At 34.8% G+C, this 17874-nt stretch overlaps 1 protein-coding gene across 2 annotated transcripts in view; it reads left to right on the plus strand.

Moving 5' to 3' along the window:
• The window catches only part of KPNA5 (karyopherin subunit alpha 5), a 42630-nt gene that overhangs the window by 15833 nt on the left and 8923 nt on the right, over window positions 1–17874 (plus strand). For both annotated transcript variants that reach the window (XM_008518005.2, XM_070556893.1), the window contains 5 exons: window positions 3777–3876; window positions 10650–10813; window positions 12862–12940; window positions 15120–15245; window positions 15861–15988. In XM_008518005.2, coding sequence (XP_008516227.2) covers window positions 3777–3876; window positions 10650–10813; window positions 12862–12940; window positions 15120–15245; window positions 15861–15988 — 597 coding nt within the window. The remainder of the gene's footprint in view (window positions 1–3776; window positions 3877–10649; window positions 10814–12861; window positions 12941–15119; window positions 15246–15860; window positions 15989–17874) is intronic.

Genomic DNA, 17874 nt, shown 5'->3' on the forward strand with positions numbered 1-17874 from the left:
TCTCAAGTTGGTAATGGTTTATGAAATAGTAAGTAAGCATTTCTTAGGTCTAATTTCTTTAAGTCTTCTAAGGAGCTTTTAATCATGACCAAAGAAATCAAACTGAAAAATAAAACTCTAGTGGAGAAAAACAGTATCCAGCTATGTATTGCTAGTTATAAACATATCAGGAAAGAGTCAGATTACAGAATTGAAAATGAAAGTTTCAAAGTTTCATTTAAAAAATTGAGACAGATAATAAAAAGAAAGTTATGTCAAGTTAGCTCCCAGATACTCTCCCTTTAGTTGGACACAAGGAAAAAAGTTGTCATTAGCTTATAAAGATTATGGATTATCTGCTGTTGACATTTAGCTAATGCTTAAGTAAATATAAAACTTCTGTTAATGTATGATTTTATCAACTCTGTTTGATTGAGTTTTAATTGGTTCTAAATCATTTGATTCTCAGTAAATGTAAGCCTTTTACTACTGTAGATTTTATATATACTGACAGCTTTGTTTTTTTAATTTAATTCCACTTCAATTTATAATATAGCAAATCTGTAAGTTTTAGTATGTTGTGTTTTCTTTTTCATTTATTTCAAAGTATTTTCTAATTTCCTTGTGATTTTTTTGACCCATTGGTTGTTTAAGAGTATGTTACTTAATTTCCATGTTTGTGAATTTTCCAGTTTTTCTTCTATTTGTGATTTATAGTTTCATCAAAGGAGATACTGTGTATGATTTCAATCTTTTTAAATATATCAGACTTGCTTTGTGATCCAATTATCCAATTTATGATACCAATTTAATTTCAATATTATTCAAATGTTCTGTTCTTCTACATCCCTGTCCCACCCCCTTTAAGTTGTTGTCACAAATTGCATCATTGTACATTGTGTGCTCTTTAACATAGATTTATAATTTATTATGCACTGGTCTTTTAAATCATACAGAAAAAAAGAGACATTACAAGCCAAAATATGATAACAATGCCTTTTATATTTACCTATGTAGTTTTCTTTAGCAGTGTTCTGTATTTCTTCATCTAGTTTTGAGTTATTATTTATTATCCTTTCAATTCAGCCTAAAGCACTCCTTTTAGTTACTCTTACAAAACAGATCTACTAGTGATGGATTTCCTCAGCTTTTGTTATTTTGGGAATCTTACTTCCTTCTTCGTTTTTGAAGGATAGTTTTGCTCAGTATAAAATTCTTGGCTGACAGTTTTTTCTTTCAGCACTTTAAATATGTAATCTCATTGCCTTCTGTCCTCCATGGTTTTTGATGAGGAATCAGCTGTTGATCTGAATGAGGAATCCTTGTACATGATGGGTCACTTCTCTTACTGCTTTCAGATTCTTGGTCTTTTTCTTTTGATAGTTTGATTATAATGTGTCTTGGTGTGGATGTCTTTGAGTGTCTCCTACTTGCATTTCATTTAGCTTCTTGAGTTTGTGGATTCATATCTTTTATCAAAATTGATGTTTCAATCTTTATTTCTTCCAATATTCTTTTGGCTCCTTATTCTCTTCTCCTTTTCATGCTCCTATTAAGTGTATTTGATATGCTTGATGGTGTCCCACAAGTCTCTTAGACTCTATTCATTCTTAATCATTCTTTTTCTTTCTGCTCCTCAGACAGAATAATTTCAATTTACCTGTTTTCAGGTTTGCTAATTATTTATTCTCCCTGCTCAAATCTGCTATTGAACCCTCTAGTAAATTTTTTTAGTGTACTTTTTGTTGTTGTTGTTGTTGTTAAGGAAGATTAGCTCTGAGTAACATCTGTTGCCAGTCTTCCTCTTTTGTTTTTTTTTTTTGGTTTGAGGGAAATTAGCCCTGAGCTAACGTCAATGCCAGTCTTCCTCCACTTTATATGTGGGTCACCACCATAGCATGGCTGACGAGTGGTGTAGCTCCACGCTTGGGATCTAAACCCATGAACCCCGGACTGCCGAAGTGGAGCACGCCAAACTTAGCCATTACACCACAGGGCCAGACTCTCAGTTATTGTCCTTTAAAGCTCTATAATTTAGTTTCTTTTTATTTCAATTTCTTTATTAATAATTCTTTAGTTGCTGATACATCATTCTAATTTCCTTGCATTCTTTGTCAATGAGTTCTTTACCTCTTTTGAGCATATTTAAGGCAGTGGAATTAAAGTCTTTGTGTAGTAAATGCAAAGTCTGTGGTTCCTCACAGACAGTTTCTTTTAATTTATATTTTCTACTATTAATGGGCTATACTTTATTATTTCTTTGCATGCCTTGTAATTTCTTGTTGAAAACTGGACTTTTTGATTATTGTAATATGGCAACTTTGGAAACCAGATTCTCCCCCCCTCCATGGTTTGTTAGTGCTGCTTGTTGTAGTTGTTTGGAAACTTTTTTTAATGAATTTTCTAAAGCCTGTATTCTTTGTCATGTGCAGTCTCTCAAGTCTCTGGTCCTTTGACTTAGTGGTTAGCTAATGGTTTGTAGGCAGAGATTGCCTTAAATGTCTGGAGCCAAAAAAGAGAGAGAGAGAGAGAAAACTCTCTAGGTCTTTACATATTGGCTTTGGGTTGGGTCATTCCTTCAGTGCTTAACAAGATCAACAACTATGACTTAGCCTTCACTTTCTGCTTGCATTGAGCCTAAAGGTCAGCTGGAATGAAAGCTTAAGGTCTTCTCAGGTTTTTTCTGCGCATCCAATTTGCCCTGGGTATGTGTGTGGCCTTCTAAATGGTCTGGTATGTGTGAGAACTTTTCAAATCCCTATTCCTCAAAGTATCTCATCCCCCGGCTTTTCCACTCAGGTTTTGAGCATGTTTGCCTCAGCTATTATCATTTGCTCTAGATTTCAGCACCTTGTTCATTTGCCTTTCAGTGTTTTTGAGGAACATTCTTTATGTAGCCACTTCTCCACCCTGAGAGAGCTCCCAGTTAGGCATAACAAAGGCAAGCCCCTTGCATCAGTCCTTCGGGGAACTCCCAGGCAGGTCAAAACAGACAAACACAATTCCTTAGAGCAAAGTCTCCTTTGCTCCCTTTGGAACCAGGAGCTCACAGTGGGAACTCAGGCTGTTGTCTTTTTGTCTGCTGCCGACTGGAGAGGGGGCTGGGCAAGGGTAAGTTAAAATGCCTAAATTTCTCCTACCATGTTTCAGACTTTTCCTGGTTAAAAGTTTTCTTGGTTACTGTAAATTTTTGACTATCTTTGGGAGTTCCAATAAAGTTGATTCTCATAGGGTTTGCAAGTTTTCTCAGTGTTTCTGGGGAGAGATGGACCCTTGGAGTTCCATTCTCCACCATTTTTGCCAATATCACTCCAGAACTGGGATTTTTTTTTTTTAAACCTAGGTTGTCTCTACTTCTAGCAGGTTGCAGGTCAAACATACTAAGACAAGCAGTCTGTTCAAAACAAAACAACTTCCCTTCTCAATATCTTATTTTCGTTCAGTTTGACCCTGACTTCTTTCTTAATATATTCTTTTCATGGTCAAAACAAATGCAATCTAATACTCTTTTTAAAATATATAGAAATAGGTAAGTTAATTTCCCATAACACCCTTTGTTTTGAACATGTTTGATGTCTTTTAAGAATCTGTTCATAGAATCAAAATTTTAAAAATAGAGCTGTGGTATGTTTATTTTTGTTTCTGGAAATATAATGAATTTTAAAAACTTTTTTCCTATGTTACCAGATCAGTTTGAATGCCTTATAAAATATATTGAGAATTTTTATATCATAGTAGAAAATAACTAAAAAGAAAAAATGAATGTAAAGTGACAACTCCCTTTTTTTCCTTGGCAGGTTATTAACAAATTCAAACAGACTTACAACAACCAGAAATGCTGTGTGGGCCCTCTCAAATTTATGTAGAGGCAAAAACCCTCCTCCAAACTTCAGTAAGGTATGAGTGAAGTACACAAATTAAGGAATCTGTCTACATAAACTGTTGTCTCCTAATAATAGATTTTGAGAGATTGAAGGGACTTTATTCTTTTTTCTGTAATTATTTTCTTGATTGACTAGACAATATTTGCACATATACAAAATCAAAAGATATACAGTGAAAAGGAAGTTTGTCTTCTACCCTTTCCCCCACTCTCCATGAATTCCTGTCCTCAGAGGCAACCACTGTCACTAGATGTTTATGTGTCTTAGAGTTGACTTTAATGATCCTCTAGCCTAGTTCTTTTCATTTATAGGAAATTGAAGCCCTCAAAAAGATTAAGGTAATTCGTCCAGATACATTATTAGTTGTAAAATTGGAATAGTAACTATTCTGGAGTGCCTTGTGCTTTCTCATTGTACTTTTTATCTGTTAGAATATCTTTTTCCTCATCTACTAGTATTCTGCTCTAGAGGAATGGATTATTAATAAATTCCCAATCTAGTTCTATTGTCTTACCAATAAGATGTTGTTAGAATGTCGGTAAATATTTACATTTTTAGATGGTTTTGTTCTAATTATATTATGTGGTTTTTAAGAGTTCTTTAGCTATAGACAAGCAGTGAAAAATTTTTAAAATTTTGTAATAACAAGCACCTTATATAAATAACTCATTTTTTACAAGTTTTCTCATATTGATGATAATACCTTTGAAATTTATGTAATATGTTTTTCATGGAGAATTTGATTATTTGAATGATACTGAAACTTATAAATTTATAATTTATAAATTATGTATTTATAGTTATGTGATAGTCTAAACCATGTTTTTCTAAGCTTCCTTTTTAAAGTTATTAACCTCATGGAATGTTAAGGATTTTGAGACGTTACATAAATCTTGAGAAGTCATGTTGTAATCAGAATTTCGGGCCAATTCACATTTATAATATTGGCTAATAGACATTATTTAATAGCTGGCAAAAAGAAAGATTATCAATTAGAATGTTTCTTATTTTCACTTCTGTCCTCCTACCTCTACTTCCTTCTCCTTCATCCTTACTGTCAGCTTATGACTTTGGTTCCTACTTCACTGAGAAAATTGAAGCATTCGGAAGAGAACTTCCATAGATAATTGTCACCACATTTGCCATCCTGTCATCATTTTTACCTATCTATCATACTTTCTATCATTGTTCATTATTTTTCCCTTGCTGCTGCTGCTTTTGTTTTTTTTTTTTGGTGAGGAAGATTGGCCCTGAGCTAACATCTGTTGCCAATCTTCCACTATTTTGTATGTGGGGTGCCCTCACAGCATGGCTTGATGAGCAGTGTGTAGGTCCATGCGTGGGATCTGAACCTGCAAACCCTGGACCACCAAAGCAGAATGTGAACTTAATTACTATGCCACTGGGCTGGCCCCTCCCATGCTTCTTCTAAAGTTAATTCATCTGCTTGTATACTGCATAGCTTACTGTCTTCCCTGTTCAGGGTCTTCACTGCAGCAATTTCCTTTATCTCTCCAACATTAGCAATTGTTTTCCTCTCTCCTACATCCTTCTCCCTCCTATAAAAATATGCCATTATTTCTCCCATATTAAATCTTTCTTAATGCCTGGGGGCTCTTATCAGTTTCCCTGTTAACCACCATCCCATTTCTTTGCTCCCTTTTACACCAAAGTTCCTCATTTATCTATTCTTGCATTGTCCACTTTCTCTCCTTGCATTGTTTCTTGAATCCAGTCCAGTCATGGTTTTCCCTCAGTCACTACTCTGAAACCACTTTCATCAAGGACACAAATGTCTCCACATTGTGAAATCCAGGAGTCAATGTTTAGACCTCATCTTACATAACTTGCTAAAGTACAGTATCATGTCTCAGTCTTGACGTTACCTGATCTCTTGCCTGCTTTAACACAACTCATCACTCCCTCCACCTGTACAGTCTCTTTTCACTCGGTTTTCAGGCCACTACACTCTTTTGGGTTTGCTTCTACCTCAATGATTGCTCCTTTTCAGTTTCATTTATTAGTTCCTTGTCTTGTCTTTTGCCTCCTACAGTTGAGAGTACAAAGTGTGTGGTTCAGCTTTTTCTCATCTTTATCTGCGCTTACTTTCTTGTTGATTTCACCCATTTTATAACTTTAAATATCATCCACATGCCAGTAATTTTCAGATTTCAGTGTTTGACTCAAATCTTCTGAGCTCCAAACTCAACATCTTTATTTGTGTACCTAATAGACATTTTAAACTTAACATATCTAAAACTTAACTCCTCCTCTTTTCCCCAAATCCTGCTCTGCCAACAGTATTTCCCTTGTCAGTTAGTGGAATTTCTATCTTCCATTTCTCAGATGAAAACCTGCAACATTTTTTGCCTTCTTTTATCTCATACTCTACATCCACTCCATCAGAAAATTCAGTTGCCTCTACTTCTAAAATATATTGAAGTAAGTGTCCCTCCAGCCAAACTTGGTACTATTTGAGGATCAAAATGAATAAGGAAAGGAGAGATTTTTAAAATATTGAGTAAAAAGAATCTACAAGTCTTTGCTACTACTAAAATTGGAATACAAAGAGGAAGGCTCTTTTTTATAGAAGAATGCCAACTAATACATGCAAAAGGGCTATTAGAAAAGACAACCACCATAGTAATTGATTTAGGCAAGAATCATCAATGAATTCTAAAACCTTCAGGTGAAAGATTGTTGGGGAACCAGATATTCAGACGATCTGAAAGTATCACCCTACAGAGTATTTATTAATTACATAGGAGTTAGGAGGGAGTTATATTTACTGTTGAGAATTCTAGCAGACACCAACTACCTTAACCTTTAGTGATTAAACTTGACATTCACCAATAAAGGGAAAACTGACATGTGCCTTCAAATGTAGTGTGACTAAAAGGAACATATCACTACCTATGTAAGACTCCTGCCAGAAATGTTTAACCGAACCTAATAATGAGGAAACAATAAGACAAATCAAAATCGAGGGATGGTCTGCAAAATAAATCTCCCAGTCTCTTTAAAAACATCAGTGTTGTGAAGGGCCACAGATAGCCTGGGAACTATTCAAGATTAACAAGCAGTAAAGACACACACCTATAAAATGGTTAAAATCCAAAAACTAACAATTCCAAGTGCTGACAAGATACAGAGCAACTGAAGCTCTCATACAGTGCTAATGGAAATGTAAAGTGGTACAGACACATTAACAGGCAGTTTCTTACTATACTTTCTAGCAATATGGTACTGACCCAAGAAATATGAAGTATGTCTATAAAAAGACCTATATGTTAATATTAATGGCAGCTTTATTCATAATCACTAAAAATTGAAAACAGCCCAAATGTACGTGTATTGGTGTAAGGATAAACAAATTATGGTTCGTTTATATGATGGAATATGACTCAACAATAAAAAGGAACACACTACTATGCGACAACATGAATGAATCTCACAAACATTAAGCTAAGTGAAAAAGCCACATGCAAATGCTGAACCTCATATGATTCTATTTTTGGCGAAGACATTGATTCAATATTTTGGAAAAGACAAAACTAAAGAAACAAAAAATCAGACTGATGATTGCCTGAGGGGAAAGTTGATTACAAAGGGGCAGAAGAGAACTTTTCAGGGTGATAGAAATAGTCTGTATCTTGATTGGGTGGTAGCTATGCATCTGTATACGTTTGTCAAAACTCTCATTAAAACTACATCTAAAAAGTTAATTTTACTGTATGTAATGTATACCTTGATAAACCTGATTTTTTTAAAAGACACTGAAACGTAACAAATAAATGCAATGTTTATTGATTAGATGATGGTTCAGTATTAAGTTTTAGCTTTAAAAATTTGGATTTGCTTTATACCTTAGATAATAGAATTACATTGGTGTAAAATTCCCTGGTTGTGGTAATTATATTGTGATAAAAGAATCTAGAAGAATGCCATTTTTCTTAGGAGATATATGCTAAAGTATTTAGGAGTGAGGTATCATAAGGATGTCTGCAGTTGGTTCTCAAATAAACCAGTAGAAGTTTTTTTTATGTGGAGAGAGAGAGCAAATGTAACAAAATGTTAACTGATGAGTCTAGGTGAGTAGCATTTGAGTATTTCTTGTACTTATTTTTTGCAAATTTTCTATAGGTTTTGAACTTTTAAAAATAGTATACTGAGAAGGGAAATATGTCATCTCCCTTCGTACCACCTGGACCATGCTACCATCTCTTTATCACCTGGGTTATTGCAGTAGCCTCCTAACAAATCTCGCTTCTCTCTTTGCCCACCCATCATTTTCTATTCCCAACAGAGCAGCCAGGATGATCCTGTTAAAATGTTGGTTCATGCTACATCTCTGTTCAGAACCCTGCAATGGTTATCTATGTTTTATTCAGAGTGAAAGATAAAATTATTAAATATTCTATGAGAATTTTTGTCATCTGGCCCTTTTGTTCTCTCTTACCTGTCTCCTACTATTTTCCTTCTCTTTTCACTCCAGCTGCACTGGCCTCTGCTGTTTCTCAAACTCACAAAGAACGCTCTTACCTTTGTTCTAGTTGTTCCTTCTGCCTAGAACAGTGGTTCTCAAAATTTTTGGCCTCCGGACCCGTTTCCCCTCTTAAAAATTATGAGGACCTATATGGGTGCGGACATGGCACTGCTTGGCAAGCCATGCTATGGTAGGCGTCCCACACATAAAGTAGAGGAAGATGGGCGGAGATGTTAGCTCAGGGCTAATCTTCCTCATAATAAATTAAAACAAAAAAAAAAATTTTAAGTGAAAAAAAAAAAGAATGTGAGACACCTGCTTGTGCGGTAGGGACCCAGAGTCTAACCTGCTTCTCATTTAAATTTTTAATCTTTCCTTCTGTTTTAGCACCATGCCTCTTCCCTGCCTTCTGTAATACCTGGTACCTAAGGCACTTTGGGGTGATGGTTGGAGGATAAATGACCTAAGTCAGCATTCCTTTATTCACTTTCATCTTCATATGTTGTAGGCTGGATTATAAATGTCTACTAGTGTTCTCGAAGATGGGATTTGTATTTCTATTTCTTCTTTTCTTGTTTCTGAGAAGATAGTGGGGCCAGAAATGTTTTTATTTTGGTCTCTTAAAGCTAGAAGTCTGTAGTATTTCATTATTTTTTTAAATCAGTAAAAAGATATATATCAACTACACTGATTTTTTTTTTTTTATACTGAAAAATTTATATTTGCTTTAAAAACTGATTCTCACATTTCCGTGTTCAAGGAGGAGGAGATGGTTGGCAAGGGTGGAGGCATGATTGTCAGGGAAGGATCTAGTTGTGCAGATTCTGTTTACTAACTTACAGATGAACACGTCTACTTCGTGAGAGAACTGATTTATGTTCCTGGGCCCTAGGGTCATCCTTACAGGGAGGGCCCAGGAGAGATGATAAGTATTTTCAGAAGATTATAGTTTATATAATGGCAATCTTTAAAATAGTAAAGAGAAAATGCATCTAAAATGTTAGAACAGGGGCCGGCCCAGTGGCACAGCGGTTAACTGAGCACATTCTGCTTCAGTGGCCCAGGGTTCGCTGGCTCAGATCCAGGGTGCAGACCTACACATCACTTGTCAAGCCATGCTGTGGCAGGCATCCCACGTATAAAGTAGAGGAAGATGGGCACGGATGTTAGCTCAGGGCCAGTCTTCCTCAGCAAAAAGAGGATAATTGGCAGTAGTTAGCTCAGGGCTAACCTTCCTCAAAATAAATAAATAAATAAAATGTTAGAACATAAGACATTGCTTTTTATTTGTAGCACATTTAACATTTAACATATGGCTCTTGTCTGAGGAGAGAGGCTAAGGGATACTTTTGGTTGCTGAATTAAAAAAAAACTTTAAGGAATATAGAATCAATATTGATCATAGCAATAAAGAGAGCCAACATCTAAGTGATTTCTATATGCCAGGCACCATTCTAAGATACCGTATGCATGCTTACTAATTTAACAGTACCGTATTATCCCTGTTTTACAGATGGGGTTATTATAAGCTGGGGTTTAGAGATGTTAGGTAATTTGCCCAAGGTCACTCAGCTAGTGAGTAGTGTTTAAATTTTGTCTGATTTAAGACAGGAAGGACCATAGAATTTATCTAATTCAGCCTCTTTGTTTCACAGATTTGGAAACTGAGTCTGAGATAAAGTGACTTGCTCACCTTAGAACTAATTAGTTATAGTATTAATGCTCGAGAGAGTAAAAATCTCTATTTTCATGTGTGTATTTTTTTAATAGAAGACTTGGAGTTGCAGTACATTAAGAAGTAGTACACTTTATTCGTGACTTACATTTAAAAACCCTTCAGATTTCTTTTGGTATTTTGTACACCTTCACTCCTCAAATGATTATTAGGTTTGTTTCTAGTAAGGTACATGTAATGAGTGAAGTGAAATTCTTTTAAGTTAGATCATATTCCATACTCATTATATTAAACATTTAACTGAAATATTTTGGCTTCTCTCAGTTTTGGTATGCCTTTTTTGGGGGATATGTGTGTATGATTTAGACATAGACAGGGGATCCCAAATACATATTCCATTATTTTTTTAAAAAACATTAAATTACCACATACCTTATTCGATATAAGATTAATAGGAATCAGGGTCATGTTCATATATCATCATAATTTTAAAACAATAGAATGTTTTAATTTCTTCGGTATTTTTGTGGCGTTAAGTTTTTTGTTTTAAAATGAGTTCTGTATTTTCCTAGAAAAACTTGGTTTTAGATAGAAAAAAATTTTAATATTGGCTCTTCCCTTCCAGGTTTCACCCTGCTTAAATGTCCTGTCACGATTATTGTTTAGCAGTGACCCAGATGTATTAGCAGATGTGTGTTGGGCCCTTTCTTATCTCTCCGATGGACCCAATGATAAAATTCAAGCAGTCATTGATTCTGGAGTTTGTCGAAGATTGGTGGAACTTTTGATGTAAGTATAATTTGTGATTAATAATCGTATGATTATGTATTAAGTTTAGCAGTTAGAGTAATGGCCTCATAACCATCTCAAGAGTCACTATTTCAAGAAGGATTTAAAAGCTGCCAGCCCCGCTTTGCAGAATAGCTGTAATACTGAAAAGTTGGGCCTTAAATTTGTATCTTATATCCTATAGTTGGGACTAATCATTTTGTTAATGAATTTCATTAATTTTCTATGACTTCTTTATGAACAAGAGGGGCTTAATTCAAAAAGTATTTATGGAATGCCTGTGACCTACAGTATTATACAAGACATTGTTAATGAAATATAGAATGCAGTTCAAGCTCTCACAGAACCAATAATCCAGTTAATTGTTCATTATGATAATTAATTTGTGTGAAAGTCCATGTAGTGAAAATCATTTGGTATTTCACTTTTATTAAAGAGAATGTGTTTCTCTTTGCTGGGCTATTATTGCTTTTGCCTTAAAAAGAACAGATTTCCTATACCAAGAAGTTAAAAACTTGTAAGAAAACTTGTTTCAAAAAGATGTTATAGTTTGTTCATCCTCTTGTTTAAAAAAATTTATTTTCTTCCTTTCTTCTTTTGTCAGAAAGCTGTTAGGTAGGCCCAAACAAGATGGTTTACACAAAGAAGAGAGGTCTGATAAGGGGTTATGGCCCCAGTTGCAAACAGCATCAGAGGAGGGTAGGCAGGCAGGTCCAATGAGGGGATCAGGGCCTAAGCTTGACGATGGCACCCACTAGAGCAGAGCAGACAAGAAGGCTGGAGCAAAGGGTTGGAGCCAATATATGACGGGCTAGCAGCCTAGCTGGATCAGAAGATTGGCCATTTATAGGGATTTTATGATAATAGAAGCCAGTTTCTTATTCTCAGAGAATGGAGATATAAATATGGAAGTGTGGAAAGCCAGAACAATCTTGTAGTATTAAGTTAAGAATTAGAGGAATCAATGTGAACCCATGGCTTTCAACATAAAGAAATAGATAGAGAAATAAATAAATATGTAAATGTGTGTGTGTGTGTGTGTCTTCTTAAAGGGCCTGGGAGCAGTGACATGTCTATACTAACAAGCTGAGCACACTGAATGCCCAAATTGTGGTTTTTAAACACCACTCTCCATTTAAAGGAAACCAGGACTCCTGGAGAAATGGCTGGTTCAAGGACTGGAACTGAGAAAAAATAAGATGAACCCAGAAAGTAATGAGTGCTCAAAGAATGGAGAAATGTCAAAAGGACACAAAAACCCACTTGAAGGGCTTGAAGGGGCTCCTAACTGTTCAAACCTGGGACGATTGGAGTATTGAAATAAATTATAGTAATATATCACAACTTACTGAATAAAATAAGAATCCATGAGTCCACACTAAAATAAGTAGATCGATCAAGAGGTAGTTACATAAGGCACATAGTTGGAATGATATTATTAGAAAATCATCATTGGCAACAATACTAATATTAGTAATTCAGACAAGAAACATCAAAAGATGCAGTGAAAGTGGGTTAAAGAATGGGATTTTACGTAGTTTAAAAGTATTTCCTCACAAAATATTAATTATAAAGGGAAAAACAGTAATGTTAAAAAGTGAAGAAATCTGGCAGACACCATCTTAAGTGACCAGAGTTCAGTGTGACTATTATGGACAAAACACATACCATATGCTAGCCAATACTGTGAGATGAAAAGAGTATAGCATTTGTGATATCTCAGCCAAAAGTATATAATTTGTGTTTTAATCACGAGGAAAAATTGGACAAAACCAAATAACTGATTTGAGATTGTCAAAAATGTCAAGATCATGAAAATCAAGAAAGACTAAGGAACTATCTTGAATTGAGAGAGATTGAAGAGATCTGAGAACTGGGTGCAACATCTGATCCTTGATTAGATTCTTATAAGATATTACTGGGATAATTAGTGAAACTTGGATCTCTGGGTAAACAATAGATGGGAGTGTTTTGTACTATTTTTGTGAATTTTCTATAAATTTAAAATTCTTATGTAGTATGTAAGCTCATGTTTTTATTATTTTTAGGCACAATGATTATAAAGTTGTATCACCTGCATTAAGAGCAGTTGGTAATATTGTGACTGGTGATGATATTCAAACACAGGTGAGTTCAGACTTCAATATGATAAGTTGTTAACATAATGGACTTTAAGAAGTTTATCCTGTTTCATACCACTGATTACATATTAATCGAGACTTTAGCGTTACCGTAATTATACAAGCATCTATAATGTGTCAACCTCAAATATGTTTATGTGGAAGTCCTACCCTAGACCTATATCAGTGTAAAGAAGCACGGGGTAGGAGTTTGGTTCTTGAGGGATTTATAATTCAATTGGCAAGAAAATCTATATTAAAACAAAGCATATTACCCAAGATAGTATGTGTTTGCTGTGAGCTGATTGGTCAGTAAATGCTATAAAAGTTTAAAAAAAGAGATCAGTGTACTGAGAAATCTTTGTAGATTTCATAAAGGAGTTGGAAGTAAAGCTAGATCTTAAAGTAAAGAAGAATTTAAGTAGACTGGAAGAGATTTATGTGACCGCAGGCACAGGGGCAGATATGTGTGAGGTATGTTTTAGAGACAGTAAACTTGACTGGAAAAGATACTGTTGGTGAAAGGGTGATTGATTATAAAAAGGTTAGAAGTGGGGTTGAAAACGAGAGGGCTTTTTATAGTAGATTGAAGACCTAGAGTATGGGAATAGAAGGAAAGTTGGCAAGGAAACATTTGCAGGATTGGTAATTAACTACATGTGTGCGTCTTTCTCTTCTTTGTCTTTTGGAGGATGGTGAGATATCAAAAATGTGTGATGCCAAGATTGACTTCAGATCTGGGGTGCAGTCACCCTTGAAGATAGAAACTTAAACTCTGTAACACATTAGATTATCCTTTGTTTGCCACCATAAAGGAAACATTTTATTCTAATCTATGTATTTTCTTTCAGTTTTAGTCTTTTAAAGTCCTATTTAGTTATTAAACAGTTGATTCTTAGTAATTGGTAGTTATTAACTTAAAATAGCTCTTTAAATGAAAATGCCCTTCTAAAATACAGTGTTTTCAGCAGAATTTTGGTACCCTGCTTCATACATTCTGCACTAAGTAAATTTCATGTAAATTATTATGGGTGTTTTGCAAATAGGGACATAATTAATCTTGCCATGAAACAAAGAATGTAAAGGAATAAAGCAGAATATACTTCTTTACAAAAGAAAAGTGAATCAGTAAAAAAAATTTGATGAAACAAATAGACTTATTCTACACATTAAGGTTTCTTAACAGTTATGGAATTAGATACTTTAAACTATTTGTTATATATATATATATATGTATTTTCATCTGGCAAAACTAGAGGTTGGACCCTGACCAGTCACTAAATCTCTCTTCGAATAGTTATATCAGTTGAACTGTGAATGCATTTGTAAACTTGAAGGACACACCTCTGAGTGTCCTGCTTATTTGTATTTTAGTGGATTGAGAACAGGGCACTTCATTACACCAACATTAGCTAAGTTTTGGCAAAGTGGGAGAGCAGAAGACAGTAAGTCCCTGTTGTCCGCAGCCACAAAGGGCGAGGAATGACAGGTACCGCCAAGGCTACTTGGTTGTTTAAGTAACCAGTTTATTGGTAAAGGGGAATAGAAGAAGGAGTGGGGAAACAAACAACAACAGATCGGTGCTTACAACATCCACACCACAATCAGCCGGGAAGTCCCAATAGTTTGTACGGTGGGCGGGAGTGCCAATTGTCCGGGTCTGAGGCAGAGCGTCCTCTCCTCAGTGAGACTCCCAATTGTTCTATGCTGGTGACTCCCTTTTATTCTAAGGTTTTCTGGATTCTGACTCAGGGTTTCAGACATTTAAGATACTTTGAGTTATTTCTTCTTGTTCCCATGGATGGGATGTTTTTATCTTTTTGTTCCCACGCATGGGATGTTTCTCTAGTCTGGTCAGGTGCCCATCGGGGTGGCCAGCCCAGACAAGGAACATGACGCAGGACATTTTCTTATTAATTTGTGCCTTGGGGTCAGGGTCAAAGTGGCCATCTCCGGCTCCGAGGCCAGACACATTCTTTCACGTAGGCGCCGGATCCCAGTGTCCCTGAAAGGTGGGGAGGTCAGTGAACTCTGTACAGTCCCCAAGTTTTACTTTGAGAGGGATTACTTGTTTCTTAAATTTAGTCTTTCAGAGTGGTTTTTGCATTTCTAAATAATTTATTAGTATATTTTTGTGTAGTTTATTTCCTGTAAAACTTTGTTTCCATTTCTAACTTTTGTTTTAGGTAATTTTGAATTGCTCTGCATTACCCTGTCTCTTACATTTATTGAGTAGCCAAAAGGAGTCAGTTAGAAAAGAATCCTGCTGGACTGTTTCTAACATCACTGCTGGAAATAGAGCTCAGATCCAGGTAAATACCTTTCAGGTCTGAGAATAGAACAGGAAGATCTCAGAATTCAGTTTGGGCAAAAGCCAGCATTTTATTAGTGATGTTTTTTAGTGAATTACTGAAAAAGATTTTTAAAAAAAGATTCTTGACAAGTATTTTAAAGAATATGGCCTTTTCTCCTCTAAAATAATAACGTTTATTTGTAGTATTCTAGTGAGGAATACCAATTACATGTATATAGCTGCCCAGAGGAGTACCTGACACCTAATGGTCAGTCTCTAAAAGGGGATTGATTTTCATTAGTTTTAAATAAGTTAGGCAATGATCTTCCTCTCAAAGCTTTTAAATAATGATTTATTAGGGTCCTGTCAAGCTCTGTGAGTCGGTATTTACTTATCCAGTTTGATCAGTCATCAGCCTTGTGCTTTATCAGCTTTAAAATTTATATTCTGCTAATATATTCTCCAGTCTTCAAAGTGTGTGAAAGTTTGTTGATAGGTTAGAAATAAAATATTTCCAAAGGTATTTCCAAAAAGCATGATATTTTAAAGCCATTGGGTGTCAAGATTCCTCTACTTACTAATATTTTTAAAACAGTATTTGCATTGCTTATGCTGTATCATTTTTCCTCCTCAGGCCGTTATAGATGCAAATATTTTTCCTGTTTTGATTGAGGTTCTTCAGAAAGCAGAGTTTCGCACCAGAAAAGAAGCAGCTTGGGCTATAACTAATGCAACATCAGGAGGCACTCCAGAACAAATAAGGTGTGATACAGATTTTTAAAAATTTTTTTAAATGTAAATGGGACAAAATTTGCAATAATACATATTTTTTGTTTGTTGATGAATATTATGTCTAAGTCAGTTTAATAAGCATTTCTAATGTGAAATGACAGCATTCGTTATATTGGTTATATCGTTCATTCAGTGGTTTAGTTTTTCATTTAAAAGTATAATTAATGTCATTCTCCTTGGCAGACTATTTATGAGAAATCAAAGATTAAAAATCTGAAAAACGAACAGTGTGTTAGTTTGAAAAATACACTATCATGGGCATTAAATAATTTTTAGACCATTAAAATCACATAAATGTAGCTTATTATATAGAAATAACTAATAAATTTGAATATCCACCTCCTTAAAATAAAATTAAAATAGACATTTGTTTATGTAGTGATGTTCTCCTAGTTGGTTGTTAGCCTTGCCTGTGGGTTAGTATCTTACTTTTATTTTTCTAAACTAGTATTTTTTTCTTTTTTATGGTAGCTTTTTGAATCTAGGCCTTTTGTTATTTATTTCTTTGTTTCTTTTACTAACAACATAAATAGTAGGTACGTGAGCTTTGAAGTCAGCCTGCTTTCAAATCCTACTCCTTCAGTAGAAGTTGTGTGACCTTGACAAAGTCATTCAACCTTTCTCATCCACAGTTTCATTTTTTAAATGGATTCAGTAATGGATAGTATCTTATGGTAGTATCTTGACAATTAAATACAATTTAAAGTGCTTAGTATGGTGCCTAAACATTTAGTTCTCACTAAGATTAGCTGCTGTTACCGTTATTTGTAATCATCATAATTTTTATTATCAGTATTGATTCCTGAGTCTCTTTTTCATCTTGTGCTTTTTTCTTGCACTGCTATAAAAGCCTGAGTTCCTACAGAATCTTCTTGTTCTGAGGATCCCTCCATGAAATTCAGGATCCTTAGGTTTACTGAAGTAACTATTTAGGGAATATTTCTAACGAATATTTGATTTATTTCTTAGTTTATAAAACAAGAAGTCAGGCTACTATGCTATTTTACAAATCACGTAGAGGATTTTGAAATCTACCTGTTGTGAGATCATTGTCTGTTATTGCCTTCATTTGTACTATCTTACCCTCTCAGATTCATATTTCTCTATGTTGGTAACATCTGTCTCTGCTTTTTTTTTCCATTCCCCATCTCTTCTTTAAGCAGTATTTCCATTTCATTTGTTTCATGAGTACAAGCAGTAACAACACAAAATCTTTTCTTTGTTCCAGGTTTTTTTTAAATACTAATGTTATTTTTATCTGCTTTGGGGCCCACAGTTTGTTCACCTACAAAGAGTTGTATTTTTTTAATTTATTTTCATCATTATGTCTTGCATATATTATTCCTTAAATTTATTAGTATGAATCAAGTGTCCAAACAGAAATTGTTCTTTTTCTAACCATTTTCACCATTTCATTAACTCTACCTATATGAGAAGAGATCTTCTTGATCTCAGATTAGGTTTAGCATGCATACCGCTAATGTTCGTTGAATGTCTCATATTGCCAGTTGTTGTGCTTGGTCATTTCAGTTATTGAGTACCAACAGTGTATTAGGTACTTTCATGTATTTTATCTCCTTTAACTTCATAACTCTATGAGATAGTTACTCATTCAACAAATATATGTGATCACTTACGGTATAGTATATGGTAAGTGAATGTTCCAGTGAAGGCATGTACGTTTTTTTTAAAAGAGGGATGGAAACTAACTGTTACTGAATGCCTACTGTATTCTCACAGCAACCTCTGAGGTTGGTACTGTTATTATCCCCATTTTAAGATGGGGAAACTGAGGCACAGAGCAGTTACTCAAGGTCACACAACTGAAAAGGAGTGGACTTGGGACTTGGAACCAC

The sequence above is a fragment of the Equus przewalskii genome, chromosome 9 (genome assembly GCF_037783145.1).
Source record: "Equus przewalskii isolate Varuska chromosome 9, EquPr2, whole genome shotgun sequence".
NCBI lineage: Eukaryota > Metazoa > Chordata > Mammalia > Perissodactyla > Equidae > Equus > Equus przewalskii.